This window comes from Manacus candei, unplaced genomic scaffold (assembly GCF_025592945.1).
Source record: "Manacus candei isolate 608988 ecotype Guabito, Panama unplaced genomic scaffold, ASM2559294v1 h1tg000076l, whole genome shotgun sequence".
Lineage (NCBI taxonomy): Eukaryota > Metazoa > Chordata > Aves > Passeriformes > Pipridae > Manacus > Manacus candei.
Genome location: NW_026138124.1, coordinates 5,307,502 through 5,317,691, shown reverse-complemented (window position 1 = coordinate 5,317,691; position 10,190 = coordinate 5,307,502). Strand labels below are relative to the sequence as shown.

Genomic DNA, 10,190 nt, shown 5'->3' with positions numbered 1-10,190 from the left:
GGATCCTGATCAGCTCTCCCAAAATTAGCCTGGCAAATTTACACCATTCAGACTGAGTGCCTTTGCCAACAGCCACGTGGGGACGTACAGAATAGCTCAGGGGTTGGATCTGCCTGGGCTCAGTTCCCATGGTCCCTCCTTCACCAGAGCCTTTCACCAGGCCTGTGGGATGCCTGTATTCATGGCAGCTGGGACACCAACTCCAGCACACAGGGACAGAGGTCCTGCCCTTCCTGGCACTGCGAGACATCACTGCCTTTAGCTGCTGTAATGGGTTTCTAAAATTAGCTGCACACTCTGCCCTTGGACTCAAGCAGGACATTTCTCAGTTGTTTAATATCAAAAGTCCAAAAAAAAAAAAAAAATAAAAAAAAGGAAGCAGAGCACAAAAGCCACCCAGTCAATGCATGGCTAAGTTTATTTTATCACTTGTCCTGCAGAACTTGACATCTATTTTAAGTCATTTATGAAGAGTACAAGTGTGAATAGCTGCAAAAGTTTTGCAATTCCAAGACAGAACATACAGCTGCTAAAAAAAGCAAATTTAACCTTCCCAACAAAGCCTCAACAAGCAGCCCACCCTTCCCTGGATCACGTTTCCCAGCTACTGATTTCAGGCAGCCAAAGCTCATCTCCCCCATGTCTTAAGTCGATAAGTTTACAGAGAGGTCTCCAGCTATGGCAGCATCACCCCATCACCCCCCTCTGGCATCTGTGGGTGCCTCCCTTCCGTTCAGGCTCGGTTTACCCCGTGCTGAGCGGGACAGGTGCAGGTTGGTCCCTCAGGGTTTATCCCTCCCTCCAATTTATGAGTATTTTACATTTTGCCGCAGGCCACAGCTCCTATAAATAAACCCGGGCTGCCTGTGGCAGATGTGAAGCCTATTGCTGCCTGCACGCTCCGTTAGAGGCCCTGGCTTCCCAGCAACGGGAGTGGGAATAGATCTGGATCCGCAATGAAATATTAATTGGAAGCAATGCTATTCTCCTGTCTACAGAGGGGAATTTTAATTGAGGACCACGTTAACAAGCTAATACCTTCCCTCACCATGCGGTCACAGCGAGCTGAGGCAGGAATGGGGGTTGATGGGACCTGCACTTTTTAATTGGAGCATCTCCCATTGCCTCTGTCTTCCCAAATCAATCCAAATTAGCAGCCCAGTGTTCATCACCTGGCAAACCCGCCACCAGCAATTGCTTGATTTGACTTTTGCTTTCCTAAAGGAGTCAGAAACATCTCAACAGGGAGAGTCTGGGGCATTCTTGTGAGATCAGTCCTGACCAGCAGCACCTCCATTCATGCCCATTAAGTCCTAACTAGTCCTAACTATTCCCACACTGAGGGTTCCAGTTCAAGAACAGCATCTGCTGGTGCCCAGCAGCATGGGCAGGAGGTTCCTAGAGCCAGAGCAAAATAGGAATTCTCAAACGGCACAACAGTTGAAAATGCAAGTTCAGGAGGTTGGCTTTTCCCCCCATTTCTGGTTAAATTTAGCCCACCCAGTGTTGCATAGGAATCAAAACAGGACGGGGAGAGATGTGGATCTGAGAGGAGCACCTCTGGTCTTGCATTTTCTGTGTGTTTTGGTAGAGACTGAGCTCTCTGGGACACTGTGGGGGCATGGGAACTGCTGCAGCCCTCCCAGGGAGGGCTGGAAACGTGTCCTGCAAAACAACTCTCCCTTAGCTGAGGCTTTTGATTTCCAAGGGTGGGAGCAGGGGGGATCATTGCCTTCATCCTACAAAGCAGAAAGCAAAGCTATAGTAAAGCAGCTGAAAGGGGAGAAGGGACAGATCCTGCTGCAGGATGGAACAGAGCTGGCGCCAGTGGCATCGTGTCCAGCTGTCACTGTCACATGTCGCCCGTGTCGTTCTCGTGGAACTTGTGGAGGTGGTCAGCGAACCTGGGGAAAGAGCAGAGCCACGTTCACCTGCAGCAGGGACCAGAGTGCTTTGGTGGCCGAGCAGGAGCCGCTCCAAATCCAAGCAGTGCCCACAATGATGAGCACCGTGCTCTCCTCCAGCCACGGGCAGCAGTGCCTGGACCTGCACAGGGAGTCACAGCACGGACCTGACTTGGGTCTCCAGGATCACCTTTGCCTTTATCAGGATTTCTCCTGGGCAAGGACTGCTCAGAGGAAGGGGTTTGGAGAGCACCCCACTGAACACAGGTGGTTGCCTTGTTCCGTGCATCTTTTTTCCTGGCCATTCTCATTGGGTTTAAAGCCCAATGAACTGCCCTTGTCTCCAGGACAGAGGTGCTCCGAGCGCTGCCCAAAAAGTCTGCTGCAAACCACCATGCTCTGCCCACCAAAGCCAAGCCCCAGGGCTGGGCTGGCCCAGCCTGTCCCCACACTCACTTCTTAGCGCAGAACGCGGTGCAGTCCCGTCCCACGCTCTCGCTCCAGGCTGTTTTGTAGAGCACCTGTAAGGGAAGGAATGTGATCTGCTCTGCTTTCACCTGCCACCCCTGCCTGTCCTCACAGCACCCTCTGTCACCACAGTGCCAGCCCATCCCTGCCATCCTGTCCTGGAGGGGGACTTTGGATGAGGGCGTGGAGCGACAGGATAAAGGGGAATGGCTTCAAAATGAAAGAGAGCAGGTTTAGATCGGATATTGGGAAGAAATTCTTCCCTGTGAGGGGGGTGAGCCCTTGGCATAGGTTTCCCAGAGAATTTGTGCCTTCCCCATCCCTGGAAGTGTCCAACACCAGGTTGGATGGGGCTTGGAGCAACCTGGTCTAGTGAAAGGTGTCCCTGCCCATGGCAGGGGGTTGGAACTGGTTGATCTTTAAGGTCCCTTCCAACCCAAACCATGATCCTAAGATCACCAGTGTGGAGAACCCCAGTATGTTTTAGTGGTTGCCCTCAGGATGGCCAGGATGACCTTTTCCAGTGGGTTATTTTTGCTGGGGCAGTGCTGCTGTGGCTGCAGGGGTTCAGAGTAAAGCTGGAGGCTGCACATGGATGGAGATGTGTTTTGGAACAGGCTTAAGGAAGGGCACTGCTCAGCTTGGCTCCTTTTTCCTTTCATGGCACTGTGTTTTTATTCCAAAGCTGTGGTCTCAGGAGGCAGTGGTGGGGTTTGGAAAGAGGGAGAAGCCCTCCCATCCCAGACTGATTCATTCAAGCCTTGGGGATTTGTAAACTGTTGTTATCACCAGGAAAGCACTGGTGATACACCCACCAGCAGGCCTCTAAATTAGGATTAATTAAAGTCTCCTGGGATCGGTGGCAAAGACGTTGCTCCCACCACGGGGATGGAGGAGATGGAGCTTCATCCAGACCCCTGCAGGACACACAGTGTGTGTCCAGCCCAGGCAGTGCTGGGTGCTGGATTTCAGGCCCTTTTGTGTCTAGATGATGTAAGATCATTCCAGCCATGTAATATTTATGAATTTTCCTTATTTTTTTTTTTTTTTTTTTTTAGGTTAGAGCTTTAAATTTTAATGATGTTTAACTTTTTATTTCCTTTGCTCCTTTCCTCCCCAAAATAACACTTTAACTTTGAGATCAGGACAGAAATATTGTTCTGATTCGTCTTTTATCTCCTTTCATCGTTGAATTATTGATGATTTGTTTGGCTTTCTTTCCCCCCTGAAATGACAAATAAAATCCCAGGAACTGTGCAAGGATATAAGGATATAGGAGGAGTTTGCATCATGACACATTCCCAGGAGATTCAGGCTGGCTCAAGCCTCCATTCCTACCAAACCTCTGCTTCTCTGTTTTTGACCCTAATGTACAGTTGGGGAAATTTGGAGCCACAGAACACATAAAGAACATGGGGGGAACTAGAGTTCAATAATACAGAGTATTACAGTGTAATACTTTGTAAAACAGAGCCAGAGCTCATCCCTGGAGAGGCAGCAAACAGAACTGAACTCCACTGGGCAGGAGGTTAAGGATGGACCCAGGCACAGGAAAATGGAATTGAACATGCTCTAGAAACAGGCAGTGTGGGCTCAGGGGGATGTATTTTATTCCTAAAATTGCTATGGTATTAGATTCACAAAAATTAACCAGAATGTTGCTCCCCAACAAGCTTGGGAATACACTGAATGCCCTGTGAGCTCCCAGCACAGTGGCACCACGGTCCTGTGGCTGTTCCCAGGAATGACACAGACAGCCTCCAGCTCCTGCCCTTGGGCAAGCCTGTGCCCAGCCAGGGTGGGATTCCCGCCCCATGAAGCTGAGGGGGATATTCATTGGCATGTCCATGTGCCTGCTGAGTTGTGCTGCCCACACTCCTGTCTGCACTGTGCCTCCAGAACCACGGATACACCATCTGCAATGCACTCACTTGGCATGACACCCTGAAAAAGCCCAAATTCCTCCTGGAGGGGATGCTAGCAGACATTTTATCGGGATGTCCACCCCCTGTGGCCCCCACACTTACCAGGAAGACGAGGCAGTGCAGGAACAGGGTGTAGAAGAAGGCAATGGTACGAGCGGTCTTGTTGGACAGGACGAGCCGCCCCTGCAGAAGAGCAGAACAGAAAATCCCATTTTAATGTGGGTCAGTGGAAACCACTTCTCCCTGTGCACAGGTTCAGAGAGACCCTCAGCAAGACTGGGGCCCTGTTCCTGCTAGACCCTATATAAACACACACTGGGGGGGGATGCTTTGCCCACCTCCAAGCAGTCATGCTCCTCCAAGGTGGCTGCACAAGTGCCTATGCTCTCAGCCCAAAATTGCCCAAATCGAGGTGAATCCAGGGCTGCAAACTGTGGGCTTTCCCCCACTGAAAACTCTCTTGGGGTGTTATTTTAAGTTACTTTACCTCAGCTTTCTCCAGCAGCTCTACCTGCTCCTGCTGTGCCAGCCCTGACTCAGTGCCTGCTGTGGCTCAGCACTGCTCCAGAGAGAAACCCCGGCAGTAATTAAGTCTTGCACATTTTTAATTCATGAGCTCAAACAACTTGTGATTTGCAGCATCCTCTCACCACTTCCTCTGCAGGGCAGTGGAGCCAGGCTGCTCCCAGAAGCTGGCCCTGGTGTCCCCTGTCTCTGGCTCTGCAAGGTCTGTCCTGAGTCACCCTCCACCTTTGCCAGTCCTGTGCCAGCACACAGGGCTGTCCAAGCTCTCCAGGGACTGAAACCCTGTGGGGTTGGGATGATTCACCCTCCAGCCCCTCATTTTGGAGAGGCCACAGCCAGCCCCTGATGATGTCTGAGCCCTTTTGGCACATGACACCGGGGTCCCAATGGGAAAACCTTCACGTTCATCCCTTCAAAAAAGCCAAAGTCAGGAGCAGCCGCAGCCTGGGAGAGCAGTTTGCAAAGGATGTGCCTGCCTTCCTTCACAGCCACTCTTTATTCCTGCTGTAAAACTCAGGGACTCATTATGGACATAAGCACATTCCCCAACCACCACACGGGCTTTCCAAAGCTGGCATTAAAACCCACAGATCTCCCACCAAACCCATTCTGGGCTGAAATCATCTTTGCTATTCACAGCCACGGCGGAGGCTGCTGTAACAAACAAGATTATGTTCTTAAATATTCCCAAGGAATAACTCCCCTAAGTCAGTTTTTTTTTTTTTTGTGAATGCCTTTCATTAATTCTCCGTGGTGCTGGCACGCCACACTATCCATATTCATGTTGGCATTTGCTTGGTTTTTATGCAAATGACAACTCTGCCTTTATTACAAGACATTTCTGTGTTCTGGGGCTGCTGCAGACCAGCGGTCCCTTGTTACGCCGGAGAGCTGGGGGTTAACTCAGCCAAAACCCAATCCTGAGCCTGCTGCTAATGTCTCAAATTCAAATATAAGTCAGATTTCCTCAATAACCGCATTTTTATCTCAGAAAGTAGCATTCATCCCTAAGAGATGGCAGCTCAAACCTGCAGTGGCAGCAGCGGCTCTTCTGTCCGCTGCAGCTCAGGCAAGGAGCTGCTGCAGAAACCACAGCTCCCCAGTATTTTCCCTCATGCTTTTTGGAAGGAAGAACCAGAGCAGGAAGGATCAGGGCTTGTGAAGGGGTTTTTATGGACAATGCAATATGAAATCACTGTGTGCCTGAGGATGCTGTGCTGTGTGAGGCAGAGCATCTCCCCTGGGGCGTGGGACCCTCTGCAGCCCCTCACACTTCTGCTCCCGAGTTGTGTGGGGTGCTGGGACTCCCTCATAGTCTCCTATGAGGGAGATCAGGCTGAGCAAAGAGGCTTTGCCCCTGGTCAGCCCTTGGCTGGGGGTGCAGCTCTGAGCCCCCCTGCCATGCTACAAACCAGAGGAGAGGTGCTTGGAATCACAGAACAGAATCACAGAATCGTGTAGGTTGGAAAAGACACCCAAGATCATCAAGTCCAACTCTTCCCCCAGCACTGCCAAGGCCACTACTAAACCATGTCCCCAGGTGCCACATCTACATGTCTTTTAAATCCCTCCAGGAATGGTGACTCCACCACTGCCCTGGGCAGCAAGGGAAGAAAGCGACTGCTCCTAAACTGAGCCCCAGCATGGCCCGGTGAGATCTGCACCCCGGCCTGGGGGAGCAGGGATGGGGCCCTCTCACTGCCTGAGGCCAAGCCCAGCAGCCCCATTCCTCATGCAGGAGCTGGGATAAAAACCTCTCACCTCCCACTCGTGCACAGCAGTGCAGCCCACTCACCATGCTCAGCGTGGCTTTATCCCAGGGACTGAGGCTCAGGTACTTCCGCTGGCGTTCCTGCAAGGAAACCGTACAAGAAGCTGATTTTTGAGGCTCAAAGGGCCAAATTTGGGGTTTGCAAACCAGGGAAGGAGCTCTGTGCCCCAAGATGTTCCTATTTGCCCCCCAACCCCAGACACAGGGGACATCATCAGGGCACAATGACTTTCATTTTTTATTTTTTGAAGTGGATGGCGTTCGAGCGTGTTTTATTCTTTCAGAGCGCTCTCCCTGGATTTCAGCTGGGCAATGGTCCCACAGCAGACAGGAGAGTGGCAGGGGCTTTTCATACCTTCCTGCTGAAGGAGGAGAAGGGGTCCAGGCGTTCCTCGTACTGGGAGGAGTAGCGCTGCTCCGTGTCATCCCTGCTGCCGCCCTGGGGGAGCAAAGGCAGGGTGAGAACCAGTGGGCACCGGGATGCAAGGGGTGTGTGGACACCCAGAACAGGGACACAACCCCCCAGTCCCCCTGGGCTGCTCATTTGGAAGCAATGACCCCCAAAAGATGGAGCAGCACAGCCCAGAGCTGTGACAGACAGCATCTGTCCCTTTTGGAAAGGAGAAGCACAACAGGAGCTATTGAACAAAGTCCTTTCTTCATAAAATTGTAGAATGATTAGGGTTGAAGGGACCTTAAAGGCCATCTAGTTCCAAACCCCTTGCCATGGGCAGGGACACCTTCCACTAGACCAGGTTGTTACATCAAGGGATTCTTCTGTGGGGACTCCTTATTTCTCCTGTGACTCCCTACTTTTTGCCCTTTCTGTGAAATAATTGTACTCTCTTTCCCCCCAGAGAGCTCCACCTGGGTTAGTGCAAATCCCTCTCTGAATTCCTTTGCTGCTGGGCCACGTAGGAGGGTGAGGTTTAGGAGGAGGAAATAATTCTTTAAACACAGGGCTGTTCTTAGCTGGGCAAAGGGCAAGGAAAATGAAGTGCAAAGAAGTGAAAGATTTGGGTGGGTTCAGACAGGCTGGATTTTATCCTTCTCCTGGGACAGAGGCTCCCCTTGTAGAGCCCTGGCAGCAGCAAGCCCCGAGGATGCTCGTGCAGCCTGCACATCTCTGCTCCTCCTTCCTCCAATGCTGCCTCTGCAGGTCACCAGAACTGCAGATTCCACATCATTCCTACCCAAACCCAGCCTGGAAATGGGCATGGGCGTGGGCATGGGCATGGGCACAGCCTGGTGCAAGCTCTGGCTCAAGGGCTCTGGTGCTAATCCACCCCCTCTGCCCAGCACTGTCCCTCTCTGCCCTGCCAGGCATTCACCGAGGCCCTTCTGGACCTGTTCCTGCGTGCAGTGGGTCGTCCTGCCCAGCCACCATGGCTGGTTGTTACTCTGCTGTGTAAACCTTTAGCAAATATGCCCTTACACCCCGCAATCCGATCCCACAGGTCACCGTGGTGAGAGCAGCTCCCCATTTAGGGGCGATGAACTCGCCACGGCCTGGCCTTATTGAATGATCCCTGGGGAGTATTTTTAACGTGTCACATGCCCGATTAGGGGGTGAATTATGCAATTCCCCGGCGCTGCTGCCACGGAGGGTTTTGCTCTTTGAGCTCATGTCAATGGCATGCAGGGGTTGCCTTGTGGCCGTGGATAAACATGGGTATGATATTCCGCAGGAGAAACGGGAAAAAATGTCAGAGGGGGTGACCTGGCGTCATCACTGAGACATAAATAAAAGAACCAAATAAGGTCCTTCACAGCTGTAGGAGTTTCCCATGCCCAAATGCTATTAAAGTATCTGTCAATAAAATGGGAAGGGAGCACAGAGGGGGAGTGGGATGGCAGGGAACTGGTGTCCCCTCCATTAGTGGGACTTTTGCAGTTATAAGGAAAGCCCGAGGTCAGGACAGCCTGGCTCTGACCAGGGAAGTGGTGGCAAGGGAAAGCTTCCAGGCAGCCTGACCTGCCTGCAAAACCCCCACGATTTCCAGGGATGAAGCTCCTGAGGGACACAGCACGAGCAGAGCAGGTTGCAGCTAAGACTATTTCCCCTCCCTAGCCTCCTCCTGGTGTTGATGGGATGTTTTTGGGGCTGGTTTCTTCTCTTTTGGGACTGTCTGTCTTCTGGCTGGCCAGGGAGCAGCTCTCTCTGCTGGCTACAAGAAGTTCAGGGTGGTGGGGAATGAGCACAGGTAGGACAGGATGATTTTCCAGGCTCTAACTGCAGGGCTTTATTGCAGGAGGTCCCAGCTTAACTGCTGTCTGCATGGTCAGGCAGGACCATCTGTGATTACCTGCTGGAGCATCACATTGTCAGCAATGAGGATGAAAGTGGGGTGTAGCAGCTCTTTTAGGGAGGAAATTTGAGCTTCTGGCTTAGAAGATGTCAGACACCCTCCAGCACAGTTCAAAACAGCCTTCCCAGCAGAGAGGCTGGGTCCCTGCTCCTGTGGGCAGAGCACTGCACCCTTTTCCACCCCAGTTAGCTCCCATTTTCCAACTTCCATGCAAGGTGAATGTGGGTACTGTGCAATTCCCCCGTTGCCCGGCCTGAGCCTGGGGATTGTCCATGTGTGTGAACCCAGCTGGAGCATGGACAGACAGACAGACAGATGGACACTCACCCGGCCAGGGTAGCTCTGCAGGAACTTGATCTTCTCGTAGAGCTTGATGTTGTCAGCTCTGAGGTTGTCCAGCTCGCTCTGGAGCGCGTGCACCGTGTGCTGCATCATCCGGTTCTCCTGCAGCAAGGAGGGGAAAACGGGATCTAACTGGGTGGGAGGAAGGAGCTGGGGGTGATCTGGGGCATCCAGCCAGGGTTCAGTCCCTTCTCAGGAATGAAAATCCCCTGGCTTTGAATTACAATTGCTCCCAGATCGAAACTGCCCCGGGTGTGGCAGAGTGGGGCTCCCAGCCCTGAACCACGAAGAACCACATCCCTCGTGCCCAAAGGAGGGCTGGGGCGGCTGAGGTGGCCGTGGGGGGCTTTGGGCTGAGACGTGGCCCCCATGGGAGGTGCAGAGCCAACCTGATGGTTTTGAAAAGGTTGTTCTGAGCTGCCCTTCAGTTTGGATTTTTACCCCAAACCACATTCCCTATGTGCTTTCTCCATGGCACCCCCCAAATGCTGTGCCAGGTGGCCAAACACACACGAGGCAACAGGCATTTGGACCTGCTCTCAAACTGGAGCAACAGGGATGGGCTGGGGGAGGCTTTGGGCCTGCTCACAGCAGAATATATTTTCCTCTTGCTTGCAGTGGCTGATACTAAACTCCCTGCAGGTCACTAAAGCAGCAGCCCCAGGTCGTGCAGCCCCCACAGCCCCCTCCCCACCAGACATACCCCCTCCAGCTCCTGGTTCCTGGCCCGGAAGCGTTCCCTCTGGCTGGAGATGATGGAGAGGAGTGAGTCCACCTGCCCCTCAGGGAATGAGGTGCCAGGGGATGGAGGGTGACCTGTGGACAAGATTTGGCATGAGAGATGACCCGGCAGATGCCCACCATCCACCCCAGGGATCCTCCCTGTGACACTGAGGGACTTTGGGAGCACCCAGATAAACTCCTGTATACAGTTACTGCAACATGG

General features: G+C 52.5%; 1 protein-coding gene across 1 annotated transcript in view; it reads right to left on the bottom strand.

Annotated features, from left to right (window-relative positions):
- Window positions 1–397: 397 nt before the first annotated feature.
- Window positions 398–10,190, bottom strand: part of CUX1 (cut like homeobox 1) — a 271,261-nt gene continuing 261,468 nt past the window's right edge. The window contains exons 17-23 of the mRNA XM_051809840.1: window positions 9,948–10,060; window positions 9,230–9,346; window positions 6,949–7,032; window positions 6,618–6,674; window positions 4,400–4,480; window positions 2,361–2,425; window positions 398–1,904 (exon numbers count right to left, since the gene is read on the bottom strand). Coding sequence (XP_051665800.1) covers window positions 1,853–1,904; window positions 2,361–2,425; window positions 4,400–4,480; window positions 6,618–6,674; window positions 6,949–7,032; window positions 9,230–9,346; window positions 9,948–10,060 — 569 coding nt within the window. The 3' untranslated portion in view covers window positions 398–1,852. The remainder of the gene's footprint in view (window positions 1,905–2,360; window positions 2,426–4,399; window positions 4,481–6,617; window positions 6,675–6,948; window positions 7,033–9,229; window positions 9,347–9,947; window positions 10,061–10,190) is intronic.